The 21,596-nt window shown below is 46.4% G+C and overlaps 1 protein-coding gene across 1 annotated transcript; it reads left to right on the top strand.

Annotated features, from left to right (window-relative positions):
* Nucleotides 1–695: 695 nt before the first annotated feature.
* Nucleotides 696–20,906, top strand: NPY (neuropeptide Y). The gene is made up of 4 exons (XM_029071013.2): nucleotides 696–784; nucleotides 3,566–3,753; nucleotides 11,649–11,729; nucleotides 20,616–20,906. Exons 2-4 carry the CDS (start codon nucleotides 3,566–3,568, stop codon nucleotides 20,638–20,640), a joined length of 294 nt encoding a protein of 97 aa, XP_028926846.1. The 5' UTR covers nucleotides 696–784; the 3' UTR covers nucleotides 20,641–20,906.
* The last annotated feature ends 690 nt before the right edge of the window (nucleotides 20,907–21,596 follow it).

The raw sequence follows: 21,596 nt of genomic DNA, 5'->3' as shown, positions 1-21,596 counted from the left end.
TGCTCCTTCCCTTTCCCGATGATCCCTCTCCAGCCTCCATCCCTCCTCCTTCCCAAGGGTCAGCGAGGCTTAGTGGAAAGAGCCCGGGCTTGGGAGTCAGAGGATGTGGGTTCTAATCCCGGCTCCGCCACTCGTCCGCTATGCGACCTCGGGCACTTCTCTGCGCCTCAGTTCCCTCCTCCGGAAAATGGAGATTAATAATGTGAGCCGCGCGTGGGACAACCTGATGACCTGGTATCTACCCCAGCGCTTAGAACAGTGCTTGGCACATAGTAAGCGCTTCACCGATCCCCTCATTATTAGTATTCCCAAGGGTCCCTCTCCGACGCCAGGCCGGGCGGCGGGCAGAGCCGGGGAAGTTGGGCAAAGCCTCCCTGGGGATGGGCGAGCTGGGCACGGGCGTGGGCATGGGCTGCTCCCCGAAAGACGGGGGAGGGGAGGGGAGGGAAGAGGTGGGGGGCTGGACGTCCATGCGGCACCCGAGTGCCCCCCTCCCCTCCTCCTCCACTCACTCCCGCCCCCAGACCCTCCCTTACCCTGGCAGGGCCAGGCTCAGGGCGGGGCGGGTGGGTGCCCCCCTTAAGGCGCCTTTGGGAGGGAGGGCGGGGGGAGCCACTCAAACGTGATTGTTCGAAGCCCCTCCTGCACTGGGGAAGCTATAAAAGCCCCGGCGTGGCCCAGCGCCCACCCAGCCAGTCCCGATCCTCCGGCTGTCGCCCCCCGAGCAGAGACGCCACCCCCTCGCCCCCGGACCACCGCCCGCCCGCCCGACCGTCCAGCCAACGTGAGTCCGCCCAAGGCCGCCGGGAGGGGATGGAGCCGGGGAAACTTCGGAGAGACCGATCCCCTTCCTCCGGGCTCCGAGGTTGAGTCCGAGACCCATCCCGGCCCCCTCCTCCCCCGGTGGGAGATTCCCGGCTCCCAGCCAGGATTCAACTTCTCCATCCCAGCCCCTTCCTCCCCCGGTGGGAGATCCCAGCTCCCGGCCAGGACTCAACTTCTCCATCCCAGTCCCCTTCTCCCCCGGTGGGAGATCCCAACTCCCAGTCGGGACTCAACTCCATCCCAGCCCCTTCGTCCCCCGGTGGGATATCCCAGCTCCCGGCCAGGACTGAGCCCCTCCATCCCAGTCCCCTTCTGCCCCGGTGGGAGATCCCAGCTCCCAGGAGGGACTGAATCCCTCCATCCCAGCCCCGAAGGTAATTGCCCCACCCCAACCCCCACCCTTCCCAACGAGTCCGGTTTCCCTTCTTCTCTTCCTTTCTTAATAATGGTAATAATAATAGTAAAGTTGGTATTTGGCAAGCGCTTACTATGTGCAGAGCACTGTCCTAAGCGCTGGGGGAGATAAGGGTCATCAGGTTGTCCCACGTGAGGCTCACAGTTAATCCCCATTTTACAGACGAGGTAACTGAGGTAACCCAGAGAAGTGAAGTGACTTGCCCGCAGCTTGTCACACAGCTGACAAGTGGCAGAGCCGGGATTCGAACCCATGACCTCTGACTCCGAAGCCCAGACTCTTTCCCCTGCTTTCTTCCTCCCGATGGAGGAAGGCCTGTGGACAGTTCTTCGGGACAGTTACTCTTAATAATAATGATAATGGTATTTGTTAAGTGCTTACTATGTGCCAAGTACAGTTCTAAGCGCTGGGTTTGCAGCTAGCGGTCGGGTGGTCCGCTCCGCGGCGGGAGTTGGGGGTCGGGGGTGGAGTGATGCCTTCCTCGCCCTGCTCGCCTCATCTCCATTTGGGAATTGCGGGGGGGGGGGGGTTGGTTCAATGGAAAACTCCCCCAAAACGGGTTCCCGTCCGAGGGATCGAAACCCGAAGTTCTAGAAAGGATTCCCAAGAGTTCCTCGCACCGCTCCCTCCGAGGCTCCTCTCGCCCTCCTCCCGAGGCTCCTCTCACCCCCACTCCTTCTCCCGACTTTCCGAGGCTTCTCGTACTCCTCCTTCCGAGGCTCCTCTCGCCCTCTTCCCGAGGCTCCGCTCATCCTCCTCCTGAGGCTCCTCTCACCTTCCTCCCGAGGCTCCTCTCACCCCGCCTCCCGAGGCTCCTCACCGCTCCTCCCGAAGCTCCTCTCACCCTCTTCCGAGGTTCCTCTTATCCCGCCTCCCGAGGCTCCTCTCACCGCTCCTCCCGAGGGTCCTCTCACCTTCCTCCCGAGGCTCCTCTCACCCCGCCTCCCGAGGCTCCTCACCGCTCCTCCCGAAGCTCCTCTCACCCTCTTCCGAGGTTCCTCTCATCCCGCCTCCCGAGGCTCCTCTCACCGCTCCTCCAGAGGCTCCTCTCCCCCTAATCCCGATGCTCCTCCCACCGCTCCTTCCGAGGCTCCTCACATCCCTCCTCCCTTGGCTCCTTTCATCTTCCTCCCGAGGCTCCTCACACCATTCCTCCCGAGGCTCCTCTCACCGCTCCTCCTGAGGCTCCTCTCCCCCTAATCCCGATGCTCCTCCCACCGCTCCTTCCGAGGCTCCTCACACCCCTCCTCCCGAGGCTCCTTTCTACCTCCTCCCGAGGCTCCTCACCTCGCTCCTTCCGAGGCTCCTCACTCTCCTCCTTCCGAGGCTCCTTTCACCCTCCTCTCGAGGCTCCTCGCACCCCTCCTCCCGACTTTCCAAGGCTTCTCGTACCCCTCCTTCCGAAGCTCCTCGCACCCCTTCTCACGACTTCCCGAGGCTCCTCTCACCCCTCCTCCCGAGGCTCCTCTCACCCTCCTCCCGAGGCTCCTCGCACTCCTCTCCCGAGGCTCCTCACACCTCCTTCTCCCAAGAAAAGAAGCTCTGTCGTCCCCGGGGAGGCGGACGTTTTGCCTTCCGGGGCCAGTCCCCTCCTCCGGCGCAGAGCCCCGTTCCTCTCTCTGCCGGGCCCCGGGCCCCCCTTCTTCCCCCGCACGTGTTGGGGGGGCAGACGCGGGGGCAGCGATGGAGGGGGGCGGGACGATGAGGGGGGGTGTGGCGGCGCTTGGGGCGCTGAAACAATCCTATATTTTGAGCAATTACTGTGTGCAGAGCACTGTACTAAGCGCTTGGGAGAGTACCTTACAGCGATAAAGAGTGACAATCCCTGCCTACAACGAGCTCACCGTTTAGAAAGGGGTCGGATAAAAGATGGGATAGAGAAGCAGCGTGGCTCGGTGGAAAGAGCCCGGCCTTGGGAGTCAGAGGTCGTGGGTTCTAATCCCGGTCCGCCACTCGTCAGCTGTTTGACTTTGGGTAAGTCGCTTAACTTCTCTGGGCCTCAGTTACCTCATCTGGAAAATGGGGATGAAGACTGGGAGCCCCGCGTGGGGCAACCTGATCACCTTGTATCTACCCCAGCGCTTAGAACAGTGTTGTAGGGGAGTGGTCGCCTTCTAGGGAGAGGGGAAAAGAGGTGTGTGTGTCTTTTAGACTGTGAGCCCGTTGTTGGGCAGAGATTGTCCCTATCTGTTGCCGAACTGTACATTCCAAGCGTTTAGCACGGTGGTCTGCCCACAGTAAGCGCTCAATAAATACGATTGACTGAATGAATCCCTGCCTCTTGATTCCTTCCTCCGGCTCGCCCTCCTCTTCCTTGGGGTGCAGATGCAGGGGAGTCTGCGGTTGTGGCCGTCCGTGCTGACCTTCGCCCTGTCCTTGCTGATCTGCCTGGGGACGCTGGGCGAGGCTTACCCTTCCAAACCGGACAACCCCGGAGAGGACGCTCCCGCCGAGGACATGGCCAGGTACTACTCGGCCCTGAGGCACTACATCAACCTCATCACAAGGCAGAGGTAGGCCCGAGGCCCGGTGGGTGGGGGTGGGAGGGTGTGGGTGGGCATGTGGCTGTGCGGGGGAGGGAAAGAATAATCATCATCATAACCATTCTGGTATTTGGTAAGCGCTTACTATGGGCCAGGCACCGTCCTAGAAGCTGCGGCGGTTACAAGCGGATCGGGCTGGACTCAGCCCCTGTCCCGTGTTAGGCTCACAGTCTCCATCCCCATTTCACAGATGAGGCAACTGAGGCCCAGAGAAGTGAAGCGACTTGCCCAAAATCACCTAGCAGACAAGACACTAGACTGTAAGCCCGTTGCGGGCAGGGATCGTCTCTATTGCTGTATTTTGCTTTCCAAGCGCTTAGTACAGTGCTCTGCACCCAGTAAGCGCTCAATAAATGATTGAATGAAAGCGGCAGAGTCGGAATTAGAACTCAGGACCTTCCGACTCCCAGGCCCCGAACTCTAGCCACCACGCCATGCTAGCAGGGCAGGGTGAGGAGCGCTAGAGCTTTGAACACCAGTGTGGAGCCCCTTTCCGGAGTTCAATTGCCCTTGCTCTGGCCCAAGCAAGACTCAGGGAGAAAGAGAGAGACAGAGAGAGACACACACGGCTCTGGTCACACCTCGAGCCCCTCCGGTGCAATGAGTGACTTGGTAAGACTGGCAAGAGGTCGGAGACTGGTGACCTCCAGAGCCTGGAAAATGGGAGAGAGGGCAGGACTGGAAGACAGAGAGACAGGCAGGCAGAAAGACAGAGACACAGAGATAGAGAAACACTGTAAGAGCCAGAGAGAAATTTTATAAGAGTTAGGGAGAAACACTTGTAGGAGTCAGAGAGAAACTTTGTAAGAGTTAGACACATGGTAGGAGTCAGAGAGAGAGATAGAGAAAGAGAGAGAGAGAGACTATGTGGATTTGTCTGTGGGCACAGCTGCCATCTACAGAATCCCCAATTTTCCTGGCCCTGAAAAGAACTAGATTGGGAAAGACACATGGAATTCTTTTCTTGTCTCCCAAGAATAAACCACATTTTCCCAGGTTTTAGCAAGCCCGCTTGAGATCAGACAGTCGTTTGAAACTCAATTTAGCATGGATAGAACGATGGACTTTTGGTCCAAACTGAACCATAGGTTTTGATTAATTATTTAAATACTTTATTAAATAGTTATAGAGTAAGAGATTATTCAGTTAATTTTATAGAAGTTGAAACTAACCCATGAATTATTTTAAAAAGTTTGTCCAATCAAAATGGAATGTGAAACTTGATATCACACAGGCTCTCACAATTCATAAGTAATTTTTGTCCTCCCTAATGTTCTGTATGACATCAAAAATTTTACTCTGATGTCTTTTTAAAGCACCCCTTTCATCTAAATTCAAAATAAGAAACTGTGACTGCCGGAAACCAGATAACTAAAATTATAGTTTACAAACTGAGATGATCAAATAGCCGTGATAAATTAGATAGACTGAGACCTTGAACATTTGTGGAGTACTTGGTATTTGCACGGTGTTTTATAATAATTTTTGTGTGTGATTCCCCACTCAGTGAGGAGTAGAGGGGCTACCCTCTGATGGTACCCTCTAGATTACAAGCTCATTGTGGGCAGGGAATGTGTCCGTTTATTGTTGGATTGTACTTTCCCAATTGCTTAGTACAGTGCTCTGCACACACTAAAGCACTCAGTAAATACGATTGACTCACTGGAAATTAGCCAAAATCAAGCTCTTCCACCACTGTTCAACTTAAAGCAAGGATATAGTCTAAGAAAAACTTTTGTTTATATCCTAGGTCATATAGGGTCAGAAAGAGATGTGGATGCCATAATTAAATAGTAATTTATGTTCTCTTGAAATCTGAAGATTTAATTAGCATGAGGTCACTTTAGAGATGTACCAGAAAGATAATATATTCCAGGATAAGAACAACACAAAGCTAAGATTCTAAAAGGAGTGTGAAGTTTCTTTTCTTTATAATCTCATTTCTTTATAAACACATTTTCCTTCCAGTAATCACTCTCAGACTAATGATACACACCCAGTTCTCCTTAAATTCAGGTTTTGCAGTTTTGCAGAACTGCACATGAGGGGAATCTCATACTGTACCATTCAACCATTCTGATTTCTGACACTCCTTTAAGGCCTAACCAAATGGGCTGCAGTGTATGAGCATTTCCTAATTCTCACAGTTCTGACCAAAATGTAGAGTGAAAACACATTTTAATGCATACTTGAGGGTATTTTGGTAGTTCATTCATTCAATCATATTTATTGAGCACTTACTGTGTGCAGAGCACTGTCCTGAGCGCTTGGAAGTACAATACAGCGTGGCTCAGTGGAAAGAGCACGGGCTTTGGAGTCAGAGGTCACGAGTTCGAATCCCGGCTCTGCCACTTGTCAGCTGGGTGACTGTGGGCAAGTCACTTAACTTCTCTGTGCCTCAGTTACCTCATCTGTAAAATGGGGATTAAGACTGTGAGCCCTACGTGGGGCAACCTGATTCCCCTGTATCTCCCCCAGCGCTTAGAACAGTGCTCTGCACATAGTAAGCGCTTAACAAATACCAACACTATTAATACAGCAATAAAGAGAGACAATCCTTACCCACAAAGGGCTCACAGTCTAGAGGCGGGTGAGACAGACATTAATACAAGTAAACAGGCATCCATATAAATAAATAGAATTATACATGTATACATATATATAAGTGCTGTGGGGCAGAGAGAGGTGGGGAAGAGCAAAGAGGGCGACACTGGTGACACTGAAAGGAGGGGGAGCTGAGGAAAAGTGGGGCTTAGGCTGGGAAGGCCTCTTGGAGGAGGTATGCCTTCAGTAGGGCTTTAAAGGAGGGAAGAATGATTGTCTGGTGGATTTGAGGAGGGAGGGCATTCTAGGCCAGAGGTAGGATGTGGGCCAGGGGTCGGCGGCGAGACAGGCGAGATCGAGACACAGTGAGAAACTTAACACCAGAGGAGTGGAGTGTGTGGGCTGGGTTGTAGAAGGAGAGAAGGGAGGTGAGGTAGGAGAGGGCTAGGTGATGGAGAGCTTTAAATCCAATAGTGAGAAGTTTTTCTTTGATATGGAGGTGGATAGGCAACCACTGGAGATTTTTGAGGAGGAGGGTGATATGCCCCGATTATTTCTTTAGGAAGATAATCCCGGCAGCGGAGGGGAGAGGCAGGAGTTTGGGAGGTCAGAAAGGAGGCAGATGCGGTAATCCAGAGGGGTTAGGATGAGTGGTAGTAATGTATACAGCACAGAGACCTTCCTTTGCAAATGCTGTCCAGTTTGTTAAGCAGTCACTTGACTAAAATGTGTATTTTTAGAAGGATGGAGTACATTTTCTTCAGTGAGGTATTAATGAAGGTGATGCCAAAGGCCAAAAGTTTAATTTACAAGCTTTCTTTTATCGTTAGAAAATTCTCCTCTTAATCAAAACCTTTGAACTAATCCCCAAGGTTGACAAACACTGAAGTGGAATGTTCCATTTTCAGGGGTGTTACTGGTGGGTTCTTCCACTGACCCTTCTCTCGCCTGTGTGGTGTTATCTGTTCCAGGGACTTCTAACACCCTAAGCAGGGGCGATATTGCTTTTTCTCAGTTGGCATGTTTAATCAGAAATTTTTACCTTAGTTAAAAAAAATTCTATCATTTCAAAACTGAAAATGCCATGGAGAACAGTTGTAGGGTTAATGGATATAGGAGAATAGGGGAAGAAATGTGGCCATTCTCCAAAAATGAAAGTCTAATGGTGAATTTCTCCATTCTCTTTGGGGTGCAGGCCTGGATTCCATTAGACACTGCCACTGTGTAAGCAGGCGATCATGAAAACAAAGGTGGTTGAAAGGGATATAGAATCCATTTCCCAATCTCCAAGCAAGCTTCCCTTAAACCATGAATAACTGTGAAAAACAGGTGGCTGGTTAACTAGCTCATTATTCAGTGACATTTAAAGAGCATTCATTCATTCAATCATATTTATTGAGCACTTAATGTGTGCAGAGCACTGTGCTAAGAGCTTGGGAGAGTATAATACCACAATCAATGGACACGTTCCCTGTCCACAGTGAGCTTACAGTCTAGATGTGGGGAGACAGACATCAATACAAATAAATAAATTACAGATATGTCCATAAGTGCTGTGCGGCTGGATGGAGGGAAGAGGAAAGGGAGCAAGTCAGGGACAAACAGAAAGGAGTGGGAGATGAGAAAAGGGGGAGGGGGCTTAGTCTGGAAATGCCTCTTGGAGGAGATGTGCCGTCAATAAGGCTTTGATGTGGGTGAGAGTAACTGTCTGTTGGCTTTGATGAGAGAGGGTTTTCCAGGCCAGAGGCAGGTTGTGGGCTAGGGGTAGGTGGCCAGATAGGCGAGATGGAGACTTACTGCTTGAGAGAGTATGATACAACAACAGACATATTCCATGCCCACGATGAGCTCACAGTCTAGAGGGGATAGCATAAGTAGACCCATCGGCAAGATCCCACGCTCAAGGAGTTTACATTCTCCTTATGAGTGCCACAGAGGTTGATTTTAAAACTCATCTTTGTGACTTAACTACCCCTGGAGCCAAGTTTTCCGTATTGAATATGAATCAATCAATGGTATTGAGTGCTTACTGGGTGCAGAGCCCTGTATTAAGTGCTTGGAAGAGTACAACAGAGTTGGTAGACACTCTCTAACCAGAATCTTTCTTGCTGCAGTTTAAACCCATTTCCTCTTGTTTTGCCCTTACTGGAATTAAAAAACAGCTCAGGCTCATTAATCATCTTTTGTATCACCCCCTGCATAAGTCTTATGAGCAGATAGTCAACCGTCTGTCTCTTCTTTGGGTTCCACTTTTTTCCCTATCCCTTGAGGAGGGTTCTAGAGTTAAGAGCTGAACACCCAAAGGATGATTAAACTGTTCCCATCATTCTATGGTCCATACCATTTCTGTTCAAAAATAAGTGGGTTGTTACTAAACTAAAAGTTAGGGATTTGCACTTCTAGTCATTATAGTGGATGTTGAGGATGGCACACAACATAGAAAGTTCCTCAGCACACAGTTCCTCTAACTCCCACACTTGTGCTCTTTTCAGTAGGCTAGGTTCTTTCTCAGTTTCTCTCCAATAGTATCTCCAATAAGAATGAGAAAAGAGGGAACATTAGCCTTAGTTAGAGAAGGGATCATGGTGGTTAGATTCCACATAAGCAAAACTTCCTGGCAATTAAGTTAATAGGCAGGAGAATGGGTTGCTAAAGGAAATTATATGATCATTTCTCTCAGCAGTCCTTGAGGACTGGATACTTCACTGCCTTAGGTAGCTAAGGGGTTGCCCTGTGGGGAAGCTCAGAATTAAACTAGATGGAAGGTTTGAGATCCCTTTCTGCCATGTAATTCTGTACTAAAAACAATAGCATGCAGTTGATTTAGTGGGGTTTGGAAATTAACATAGATTTTAATGACTTAGTTTCAAGTACAAAGTTGTAAAAAGCCCTGAATTCCTTTTTAAAAATAGAGAAAATATTTGCCATTTTACCTAAATCAGTAGGTACCATGAAGATGGATGAATAAGGTTTGGAAAAGAGTTTCAAGCTTAGTTAAAGTTAACAGGTCAGTGAAGTGATCTGAATCAAATATACCTTTACAAAGGAAAACAGTGTGGTGTCCTACTTCACATATCATGGCACCTGGATGAAAGTCCCTAATTTCAAAAATCAAAAACCAGTTGATTCTGCTTTCCTGAAAATCTTTCTGTTGTATTGCACTCTCCCAAGCGCTTAGCATAGTTCTCAGCACATAGTAAATGCTCAATAAATACAATTGATTGATTGATTGATTGATTGGTGTCACTAGGGAAGCTTCTTGAAAAGTTAAGCTTGAACTCTAACCAGCCATGTGAATAATGTGACTGACAAAAAAAAAAAGACAAGAGTTTACTCATTTACTCCCCTTACTAGTTTAAAAAATCCAGTTAAAATGTCACTGGTCATGGAAGGGGGTCTTTTAAGAAATATTACTTGGGGTTTTGTCTTTTCAGAAATATTACTTGGGGTTTCATCTTCTTGCAAAGGACTTGGTCATAGCATCATGATTAAAATAAGGGCATAATTGCCATCAGCATAGAAAATAGCCACTAGCCATTTCCTTGAGGTGAGTCATTCATGCCAGGCAAGTGGAATAGAATGTGGATTTCATTCATTTTACTAACACTGAATCTCGGAGTGGGGAGGATAGATAATAGACACTTGTTTGTCATTGGAACGATTCAGTCCTCTAGACTGTGAGCTCACTGTGGGCAGGGAACAAGTCTGCAAACTTATGGCTAGGGACCATAACAACGATAACAAAAGAATCACCAGAAAGGTTACGGATTATGGCAAAGAGGACGTTCAGAAGAAAAAAAATCCATAGAGTCGCTATGAATGGAAACAACTGGATGGTACCTGATAATATATACAAGTTCATCAGGTTGAACACAGTCCCTATCCCTCAATCTTTTATAAGCATCCATCTGGGCCAGATAGGGGTTCGATAGAGGTTGTCTGATTCCAGTATGATATGGGTGCAGCGTGGCTCAGTGGAAAGAGCATGGGCTTTGGAGTCACAGGTCATGAGTTCGAATCCCGGCTCTGCCACTTGTCAGCTGTGTGACTGTGGGCAAATCACTTAACTTCTCTGGGCCTCAGTTCCCTCATCTGTAAAATGGGGATTAAGACTGTGAGCCCCATGTGGGACAACCTGATTCCCCTGTGTCTCCCCCAGGCTTAGAACAGTGTTCTGCACATAGTAAGTACTTAACAAATACCAACACCTCTAGACTGTAAGCTCCTGTGGGCAGGGAATGTGTCTTTTTATTGTTGTACTCTCCCAAGCGCTTAATACAGTGTTTTGCACACAGTAAGTAATAAATTCAATTGACTGACTATAATGGGACAGCCTTGCCTACAGCCCCTTTGAATATTTAGCCACAAGATACCCATCCATTTCCTAGTCCAAGTGGACAGGTCACCTGGTTGGATTTTCTTTTTTTAAAAAGCTTCAGAATGAACAAATTGTCAGCACTAAAGGAATTAATTCAGCAAAGTTGTGCTAACAGATGGTCTTCTTTCAATGTACTCATATTTCTTAAATGGTTCTTTAGAAACTCATCAAAAACATCTGGAACAGTTCACTAGCAGTAAAGAAACAAGCAATGAAATGGTTCGTTTAAAGCTGCTGGTACATGATTACATTGTATTTACATTTGTGGCTCTGAAACTCTATGATATGAGTGTATATTCTAGGCAACTATTTGTGACCCCTAGCATGATGAGAACTTGATTGCAAAATGCTACTGTGCTGTCATAATTTCAAGAACCTTCCTAAGTAACTCTTGGGTACATCCCCCGCTCTGTAATGTGAGCACACTGTGGGTAGGGAATATCACTGTTTATTGTTGTATTGTCCTTTTCCAAGTGCTTAGGTACAGTGATCTGCACAAGTGCTCAATAAATATTATTGAATGAATGAATGAATAAAATGAACTGAGAAATAATTCAGTTTCTGATGGATGGTTAAAATGGGGTTGCTGGCAAGGTTCACAGCATTTACAGATCCGTAATTTATTCATTTTTATTAATGTCTGCCTCCCACTGTAGACTTTAAGCTTGTTGTGGGCAGGGAATGTGCCTGTTATATTGTTCCATTGTACTCTCCCAAATGCTTAGTACATGCTCTGCACACAGTAAGCGCTCAATATGTACGATTTATTGATTGATTGATCTGGAAAATGTTTTTAGAGGATAAGCATTCATCATATCAGCTAATTTGCTATTTAACAGGTTTGCAGAAGTGGACGATTTAGATTATACACACTGTATGTTTGCAACCAGGGACTGTGTTACTATTCCAAATTTGGTTTAAAGATTTTTTTCTATTTTTCTAGATATGGAAAGCGGTCCAGCCCAGAGACACTGATTTCGGATCTCTTACTGAGAGAAAGCACAGAAAACATTCCCAGAACCAGGTAAATATATACTATTGTACAGAAACTTGATATTAGCTGCTTTAATTAATGTTATTTCTCATGAACAGAAAATCTGAACCTGAATTTAGATTTCAATGAAAAACCCAAAATCCAGTTGTCATCTATTCAAAAAAGAACTGACTAAATTAGAAATTGTTTCTGCATACTGAATGTGAAATGAACCAATTTTTTAAGAATTTGTTAAGTGCTTACTATGTTCTGGGCACCGTACTAATTGCTGGGATCAATATCAACTAATCAGATTAAACACGACCCATGTCCCACATGAGGCTCACAGTCCTAATTCCTAATTTGCAGATGAGATAATGGAGGCACAGAGAATTTAAGTGACTTGCCCAAAGTCACACAGCAAAGTGGCAGGGTCAAGATTAGAACCCAGATCATTTTGACTCCCAGGCCAGTGTTCTATCCACTAGGCCATGCTGAAATTTGTTCACCTCCAGAGGCCACTTCTGACTTTAAATACTTCAAAGAATAGTGAATTTTTATAGGAGAGAAAATGGGGACATTATTCTAAACTCTAACCATAGCATAGGTTTTGAGTACATGTAAAATTATCTTTCTACCCTTACTACCCCTATCCCCTGACTCATTATGGCCTAGCTGGTCTATGAAAGACTTGAAGACTGAAATGTTGTTTGGGTTCTAGTTTTTATTCATTCATTCATTCATTCATTCATTCAATAGTATTTATTGAGCATTTACTATGTCCAGAGCACTGTACTAAGCACTTGGAATGTACAAATCGGCAACAGATAGAGACAGTCTCTGCCCTTCGACGGGCTTACGGTCTAATTGGGGGAGACAGGCAGACAAGAACGATGGCAATAAATAGAGTCAAGGGGAAGAACATCTCATAAAAACAATGGCAAATAAATAGAATCAGGGTGATGTACATCTCATTAAACAAAATAAATAGGGTGATGAAGATATATACAGTTGAGTGGACGAGTACAGTGCTGAGGGGGTGGGACGGGAGAGGGGGAGGAGGAGAGGGAAAGGGGGGAGAAGAGGGTTTAGCTGTGGAGAGGTGACGGGGGGGGGTGGTAGAGGGAGCAGACGGAAAAGGGGGGGAGCTCGATCTGGGAAGGCCTCTTGGAGGAGGTGAGCTTTAAGTAGGGATTTGATCATCGAGAGTGGGAAGTGAGGATGGGGGGCAAGGTGGGGAGAGATGCTTTTGGAAAGTCGGATGGGATCAAGAGAGCGGAGGTCTCTGTGGGGGAGTAGCAAAGATTTTAACCCTGACATGGGATCTATAGGGGTGTCAATCAATCAATAATATTTACTGAGCACTTACTATGTGCAGAGTGCTGTACTAAGCACTTGAGGGAGTAAAATACAACTGAATTAGCAGACACATTCCCTGCCCATAATGAGCTTTGAATTAATTAATCAATAGTATTTACTGAGCACTTACCTATGTGCAGAGCACTGTACTAAGCAGCTGGAAGAGGACTGTACAATAATGTTGGTAGATATAATTCCCTCCCACATCGGTCTGGTCTGCAACAGGGTCCCGCAACCTCCCTAGACCCAGCCTCGGACTGTACGAGCTCCTGGGATTCCTCTCCCTCCGGTCACTTGCTACTTCTAGTGGTAGGGAAGCATCATGGCCAAGTGGATAGACCATGGGCCTGGCAGCCAGAGAACCTGGGTTCTAATCCTGACAGGGAGAGGGTCCAACCTGATTAACTTCTATCTACCCTAGCGCTTAGAACAGTGCTTGGCACAGAGTAAGCGCTTAACAAGTACCATAACTATTATTATTATTGTTACAAGATCCTGGGTCAGTTATTTGGGGGGACTCCCCAAGATCAAGATGAGACAGTGAGACCCAAGCTTTGAGCTGCCTCTAGCTCAGGGAACAGAACAGCAAGGGACAACTGGGTCCCGACCCTGGATCAGAAAATGGGACGTAGGTTTCTACTCGGGGAAGTAGCCGACTAAATTCAACCCCTGCCTCCCCTCTAGCTCAGAGTATAGTGTTACAAGGGACAGATAGGAGGCAGAGCCAGGACAAAGGAGACCCCTGAGTACTCCAGGGTCAGAAAACAGGAGCTGAGCAGGCCTTGGGGAGTTCAGGGAATACACTCAAATCTACAACATACCTGGATTCAAGTAATATGGACTGATAGGATAAAAGATATTGCCTCACCCTCCAAATGCAGAAGGTCAAAGCCTTATATTTCAAAGCAGTACTTCTCCTTTTTTGTTGGCTGGGAATACACCAGCTGAAATAGCCTTCACCTGGGATTTTGCTGCTTATGTATTAGGCTTACTCCAACACATTGAAACCAAAAGAGGCAGTGCCCAGAATTCTGGGTTACCCTGCTATCTCTCATTCCACTGGGCACCACAGATCACAAAGGATGAAAAGCTGTGCTGCGGAGTACAAGATGTGATGTAGGTTTCATTTTTACTTGTAATATAGTAACATTAGGATGAAGTTCTGCCAAAGTGGATAATGAGAACCTGACTTAGATAACAATAGCGGTGTTTGTTAAGTGCTTACTATGTGCCAGACACTGTTCTAAGCAGGTGGATACAAGCAAATCCGGTCGGACACATTCTCTGTCCCACATGGGGTTTACAGTCTTAATCCCCATTTTACATTCGTTCATTCATTCATTCGTATTTATTGAGCACTTACTGTGCAACTCACTGTACTAAGTACTTGGGAGAGTACAATATAACTAAGCAGACACATTCCCTGCCCACAGTGAGTTTACAGATGAGGTAACTGAGGCACAGAGAAGTGATGTGACTTGCCCAAGGTCAGACTGCAGAGAAGTGGTAGAATCGGCATTAGAACCCAGATCCTTCTGACTCCCAGGCCTGTGTTCCATCCACTAGGCCATGAGCCAGATTTGTGGGACCCTTGCTACAGACCCTGGTGAGATGCCTAGTAATGGAAGAGATATAGTGAGGCACAAAATTGAAATTATGGCAGCTAAATTTCTTGCTGGCCATGTCCCTAAACTTGAGCAACTCCTTGTACCTTCACTCTGAATAGAAGGTCCTCCTGTCCCCTGTAGCTTTGGCCTTGGCCACGCTGGATGACACGGGAGGGAATGTTGGAGGAGAGGAGATTTTGCTAATTAACTCAAAACCAATAATAATAATAATTACGGTACTTGTTAAGCACTTACTGTGGGCTAAGCACTGTTCTAAGCACTGGAATAGATACTAGTTATACAAGTTTTTATGGCTAGAGGCCATAACAACGATAACAAAAGAACCACCAGAAAGGTTACGGATTATGGCAAAGAGGACGTTCAGAAGAAAAAAAATCCATAGAGTAGCTATGAATGGGAAACAACGGGATGGTACCTGATCATATATACAAGTTCATCAGGTTGAACACAGTCCTTATCCCTCAATCTTTTATAAGCATCCATCTGGGCCAGATAGGGGTTCGATAGAGGTTGTCTGATTCCAGTATGATACGGGTCGAGAAGTATGGCGGTAGATCACCATCAATAGTATTTATTGAGCACTTACTGTGTGCAGAGCACTGTAGTAAGCGATAGATCAGGGACAAGAGTTGGGAGACCTGAAACCCTCCAAATGAGAGGGCCCAGAAGTCAGGTGCTGATCTTAAAGGAACCAAAGAAAAATGGTTCTACTTGATTTCTTAGTTTCTTAAGATTGCAAGTGGAACTTTCAGATATGGAGGGTTATAAGCAAAAGGACCGGAAGTCACTTTAGGTTTAATCTTTTAGAAATCTTTGAATCCAGATTAGATTTTGTTAATTAAACCAACTGAGGTAGGGGATCAAGGGTACCCATCCTCTCTACCCCTAAATCGAATAGGTTGTACAACTTAATTCTTATGCATTATGTACCCCACCCTCACTGGCTCCTTTCCAGGATCCTAGATCCAAGCCTGACTCATAGGCCTCATCACCATTCTGAAAGGAGAAGGGGCAAACTTGAACTGACATGGTGGGTGTGAGGGTGAACAGAGGGATTTGTGGAAAGAGTACGGGCTTGGGAGTCAGTGGTTGTGGGTTCCAATCCCGGCCCTGCCACTTGTCATCTGTGTGACCTTGGGCAAGTCACAACTTCTCTGTACCCAGTTACCTCATCTGTAAAATGGGGATGAAGACTGTGAGCCCACATGGGACAACCTGATTACCTTGTATCTACCCCAGTGCTTAGAACAGTGCTTGGCACATAGTAAGAAGCGCTTAACAAATACTAACATTATTATTATTATTATGAGCTACTAGAGTGCCCAGCATCTGAACATGGGGCAGCTAGTAGTTCATTCTCTCTCTGTTAATGGGGTGAAACAGCTAACAGAAGCAGCGTGGCTCAGTGGAAAGAGCTGGAGCTTGGGAATCAGAGATCATAGGTTCGTATCCCAGCTCCGTCGCTTGTCAGCTGTGTGACCCTGGGCAAGTCACTTAACTTCTCTGTGCCTCAGTCCCCTCATCTGTAAAATGGGGATGAAGACTGTGAGTCCTACTTGGGACAACCTGATTATCTTGATTCCACCCCAGCACTTAGAACAGTGCTTGGCACATAGTAAGCGCTTAACAAATACCAACTGTTGTATAATACTACCTAGTGGTCAGGATGTCACACTGCACTTTTTCTTTTACCTGAGCAAAGCCTAATAATATTAATAATCATTGTGGCATTTTTAAGTGCTTACTATGTGTCAAGCACTGTACTAATCCCTGGGGGTAGCTACAAGATAATCCGGTCCCATGTGGGGCTCGCAGTCTAAATAGGAAGGAGTACAGATTTTGAATCTCCATTTTGCACACGAGGGAACTGAGGCACAGAGAAGGTAAGTGACTTGCCCAAGATCCCACAGCAGACAGGTGGTGGGGTCAGGATTAGAACCCAGGGCCTGTGACCTCCGAGCCCACGCTCTTTTCACTAGGCCACGCTGCTCCCAGTAGTGAATGAGCATTTCAGGCCACTGGTCTTGAGGTGTTTAGAGCAGACTACCTAGGAGCCATTATTAACCTGGCAAGTCATTTCTAACCCTGCATACACACAGTAAAAGCTCATGGCCTGTATGTCCTTATTTTGGCAGTTTTACACCTGAATTGTATTCAGTAAATTAGGAAACTGGGAATGAACAATCTGAAGGTAAAAATCAATAATCAATCAATCATATTTCCTGAGTACTAACTGTGTGCAGAGCACTGTACTAAACATTCTGTTAATCACCCTATGAGAACTGGGGGTTTCAGGGAATCGTTCATATTAAATTTATTCAAGTCCTTGGCATTTGAATTATTAAGTAATGATTTGGTCACTGGAAAGCATATTCTGTTGGAGGGGTAAATAGTGATGGTAACCGGTAAGAAGCAGTCTGGCCTAGTGGAAAGGATGCAGATCTGGTACAGTGCTCTGCACATAGTAAGTGCGCAATAAATACCATTGAATGAATGAATCTGGGAGTCAGAGGAACCAGGGCCTAATCCTGGTATGGAGGGGACAGAGTGGAACACACGAAACCTTGAGAAACACCCCAAACTAGTCCCAAATGGGCCCCTGGCAATGGGGATCATAAACCATCTAGAGTTCATACAGAAACTTCGGCTGGTTATATGTTAAGCAGAGCATGAAAAAGTGGATACAACGAAAGGTACAAGTTGGGAGGCCTTGGACTTCCACGGTAAAGCTATGGCGAAAGAACAGATACCCTCTTCAGTTCTCTCTGCCAAACATCCTCAGATTATTATCCATTTGGCAGCAATAGATCTCCCATTGATTGACTGGCAGAGACTTAGGAGGGATAACCATGGCTCAGTGGAAAGAGCACGGGCTTGGGAGTCAGAAGTCATGGGTTCGAATGCTGTCTCTGCAACTTGTCAGCTGTGTGACTTTGGGCAAGTCACTTAACCTCTCTGTGCCTGAGTTACCGCAGCGTGGCTGAGACGCAGCGTGGCTCAGTGGAAAGAGTGCGGGCTTTGGAGTCAGAGGTCATGCGTTCAAATCCCGGCTCAGCCACTTGTCAGCTGTGTGACTTTGGGCAAGTCACTTAACTTCTCGGTGCCTCAGTTCCCTCATCTGTAAAATGGGGATTAAGACTGTGAGCCCCACGTGGGACAACCTGATTCCCCTGTGTCTACCCCAGCGCTTAGAACAGTGCTCGGCACATAGTAAGCGCTTAACAAATATCAACATTAAAATGGGGATTAAGACTATGAGCCTCATGTGGGACAACCTGATTACCCTGTATCTACCCCAGCGCTTAGAACAGTGCTCTGCAAATAGTAAGCGTTTAACAAATGCCAACATTATTATTATTATAAGAATGAGGGTTTCATTCTCAATTGAATTATTGATAATAATATTTATTGAGCATGGACTGCATACACAGCACTGCCCTTAGGTTTTGGGAAAGTAAAATAGACCTAGAAGACGTGATCCTGCCCACACTGGCTCACTGTAATAATAATAATCACCTCTCAGGGTCAATAAAAATAATAATGTTGGTATTTGTTAAGTGCTTACTATGTGCAGAGCACTGTTCTAAGCGCTGGGGTAGACACAGGGGAATCAGGTTGTCCCACGTGGGGCTCACAGTCTTCATCCCCATTTTACAGATGAGGGAACTGAGGCCCAGAGAAGTGAAGTGACTTGCCCACAGTCACACAGCTGACAAGTGGCAGAGCTGGGATTCGAACCCATGACCTCTGACTCCAAAGCCCAGGCTCTTTCCACTGAGCCACGCTGCTTCTCTACCTGGAGAGTTTCCAGTCCTCTACCAGTCTTGACTATGGGAGGGAGAGTCAAGCAGAGGCATATCCATTCCATTCCCAGCTTGGGCAGTGGCTCTCTCTGCCGGCTGGAGGCGGGCAGGGTGTCTGGCAACCCTGCACAGAGAAACACTGTGGACTGGCTTTACGGGCAGCCCAGAGTGTGGAGGATGGCATCCTCTGTGAGGGTGGCACACTACTGTGGGCTTGACCAGTAATAATGGGCACACAGTCCTAAGCATTCTGCCAGGAACTCAACTGCTGCCATCTGACTTTCCTTTGCCCCTGGGCCTGCCATCAGGAGGGGCTACCACCCTGCCAGTTCATCTTGACATTGCTCCATTGGAACCAACCATAATCCTGGCTCCAGTGGAAATCAATCCATCAGTGGCATTTCAGCGCTTGGCTCATTGTAAGTGCTTAGCAAATACCATCATTATTACTGAGTGCCTACTGTGTGCAGAGCACAGTACTAAGTACTTGGGAAAGTATAATTCAACCGAGAAGCAGTTACCTCATCTGTAAAATAGAGATTAATACTGTGAGCTCCTTGTGGGACGTAGACTGCGTCCAACCTGATTAGCTTGTATCTACCCCAGGGTTTAGTACTGTGCCTGTCACCTAGTAAGTGCTTAACAGATACCATTTGAAATCAATCAATCAATAAATAGAGTTGGTAGACATATTCCTTGTCCATGGTGAGCTTAGATTCTAGAGGAAACTGAAAGAGGATCAAAGGAAGCCTGAATCCCATTTTAAATTTCATATCTCCTATCTCTTGGCCATCACAGATGCTAGAGTATAGATAATGAAGAGCTAACTTCTTTCCAGGAAACAAAAGCTATAATAGATCATATAGCGAATCACTGAAGACCAAACACCTACTGTTTAACACAGATAGTCTCACGTTGTCTATTTAGTTACCACCAAAGCATTGACCAAAAATCATCTACCCTCTGACCCTAGCCTTTAACCTTAGATCTAATTATTTTATTAAGTGAGTTGTCCTTCAGTTGATTTGGGTTTGGTGACAGCATTTATTTAGTTGTTTTACTGAAAGCCACTTGTCACCAGCCCATCAAATAGACATTCAAATTTTAACTAGAAATTTGTACTTATATCCTGATAAGCAGCCACCTATATTGGTGAAATTGTGGAATAGACTAGAATTCTATGTGAATAGAGGTTTTTCTCATTATTACCATTACTGTATTTGTTAAGCACTTACTCTGCACCAAGCACTGTTCTAAACACTGAGATAGATATAGATTAATTAGGTTGGTCATAGTCACTGTCCCACATGGGTCTCACAATCTAAGTCAGAGGGAGAGCAGACATTGAATCCCCATTATACAGATGAAAAACTGAGGCACAGAGAAGCTAAGTGATTTGCCCAAGGTCACACAGGAGGCAACTGGCAAAGCTGGGATTAGAACCCAGATCCTTTGACACCCAGGCCCAGGTTCTTTCCACTAGGCCACAGTGCTTCTGTGTCTTTACTAAATAGGATCGTAAACAAAAGAGTCTTTCAGAAGGTCAGCAAGATGCATTGACTGAATTGAGTATCCCTTGCTTCCTTGTGTGAACTCTATGGTTTCTGATCTCTAAAATATTAATAAGCACAAAGCTTTTTTCTCCCTCAAACTTTCATTCTGTACCATTCAGATTTAGCCTCAAACTCCCTCCTAACATGGTGAGGGTGTCACAGCTACGTTTTTTCACACTGAAAATGCCTTCTTGGCTTGGTTCTTAGACTGTAAGCTCATTGTGGACAGGGAATATGTCTCTTTATTGTTATATTGTACTCTCTTAAGCACTTAGTACAGTGCTTTGCACACGGTAAGCCCTCAATAATGACAGTTGAATGAATGAAATAATTAATTAGGTGTTTCCAGTGGCAAATGAGCACAAATATGAACACAGTCTTCAATGCTTCTATTTTAATAGTAGTAATGCTATTTACTGTATACCTCCTGAGTGCATTGTCCTGTACTAAGTGCTTGGGAAGTATAATACCAATTCCCTGCCTGCTCACAGGGAGCTATACTCTAATAGAGGAGCTGATACTCTGCTGATCTCTCAGAAAGCTGTGATTTTTTTCATTAACATATTTCCGGTGTATATTTCCAATGTTTTACAGGTTTGAAGACCCTTCTATGTGGTGATGGAAAAATGAAACATCCTCAGTATTTTTTTCCTATTTTCAACCCATTTTTCATGCTGTAAAAGCAGAGTTTACCAGTCCTCCCAGTACAACCAGTGCATGAAACCATCATACTGAATTCTGTAGCATTTTCCTTCATTATATTTGTATATATGTTTATTTAAATAAATGATTGTGCATTCAAAAATGTAACATACTAGATGAAAAAAATCTATCATTGGAATAGTAAGAGTTGTTTTAAGCTATTAAAATTGAATTATAACCTCACTAAAGTCTAAAGTACATGTACAGCAGTCATTTCCCCAGTGTCAATGTGATCGTGAAAGGTAAAATGGTGTTTTCATTTGGCAAGACCAAGCCCTGGATCCTCCCGCCTCCTTGGCCCAGCCTTGGCCCAGCTTGGGTCTGACCTCGTCGGACCCCCGTATCTTCTCTCGGCCCTCCAGCTCAGCCGTCAGCCTGGCAGCCCACACCTCAGCTCTGCACAGTTGCAGAGTGCCCTTCCGCCAGGCCCAGCCCTTCGCAAACCTGCCAGACTTGACAGGGAGAGGGCAAACCCTCTTCCCAACCCAGGGACCCTTACTGGAAGCTGAACCAGTAAGCAGTAACCACCCTCCCCATCCTCCTCTGTCCTCCTCTGCTCTGAAGAAAATGAACTCTGCTTGTGGAGAAAACCCTCCTCTTCCAGCCTGGGGGATGTGGAAACTCACTGCCATCACTTACACCCACCACACACACATAGAGTTTCACACATACTTAATCGAGCACTTAGCACAGAGCTTTGCACACCGTAAGTGCTCAATAAATATGACTGAATGAATGACATTGACTCAAACAGAAAAAGACACAGGGAAATACTAGCACACCGGTAGACACACACACCCTTGAGTGATTACCTAGATATGTACAGAGGAATGTTGACACAACCATCCAGACACATGATGACACAAACAGGGA

This window comes from Ornithorhynchus anatinus, chromosome 8 (genome assembly GCF_004115215.2).
Source record: "Ornithorhynchus anatinus isolate Pmale09 chromosome 8, mOrnAna1.pri.v4, whole genome shotgun sequence".
NCBI classification, from domain to species: Eukaryota; Metazoa; Chordata; class Mammalia; order Monotremata; family Ornithorhynchidae; genus Ornithorhynchus; species Ornithorhynchus anatinus.
The sequence above is the reverse complement of the archived record's forward strand: the minus strand, read 5'-3'. Positions and strand labels throughout refer to the sequence as shown.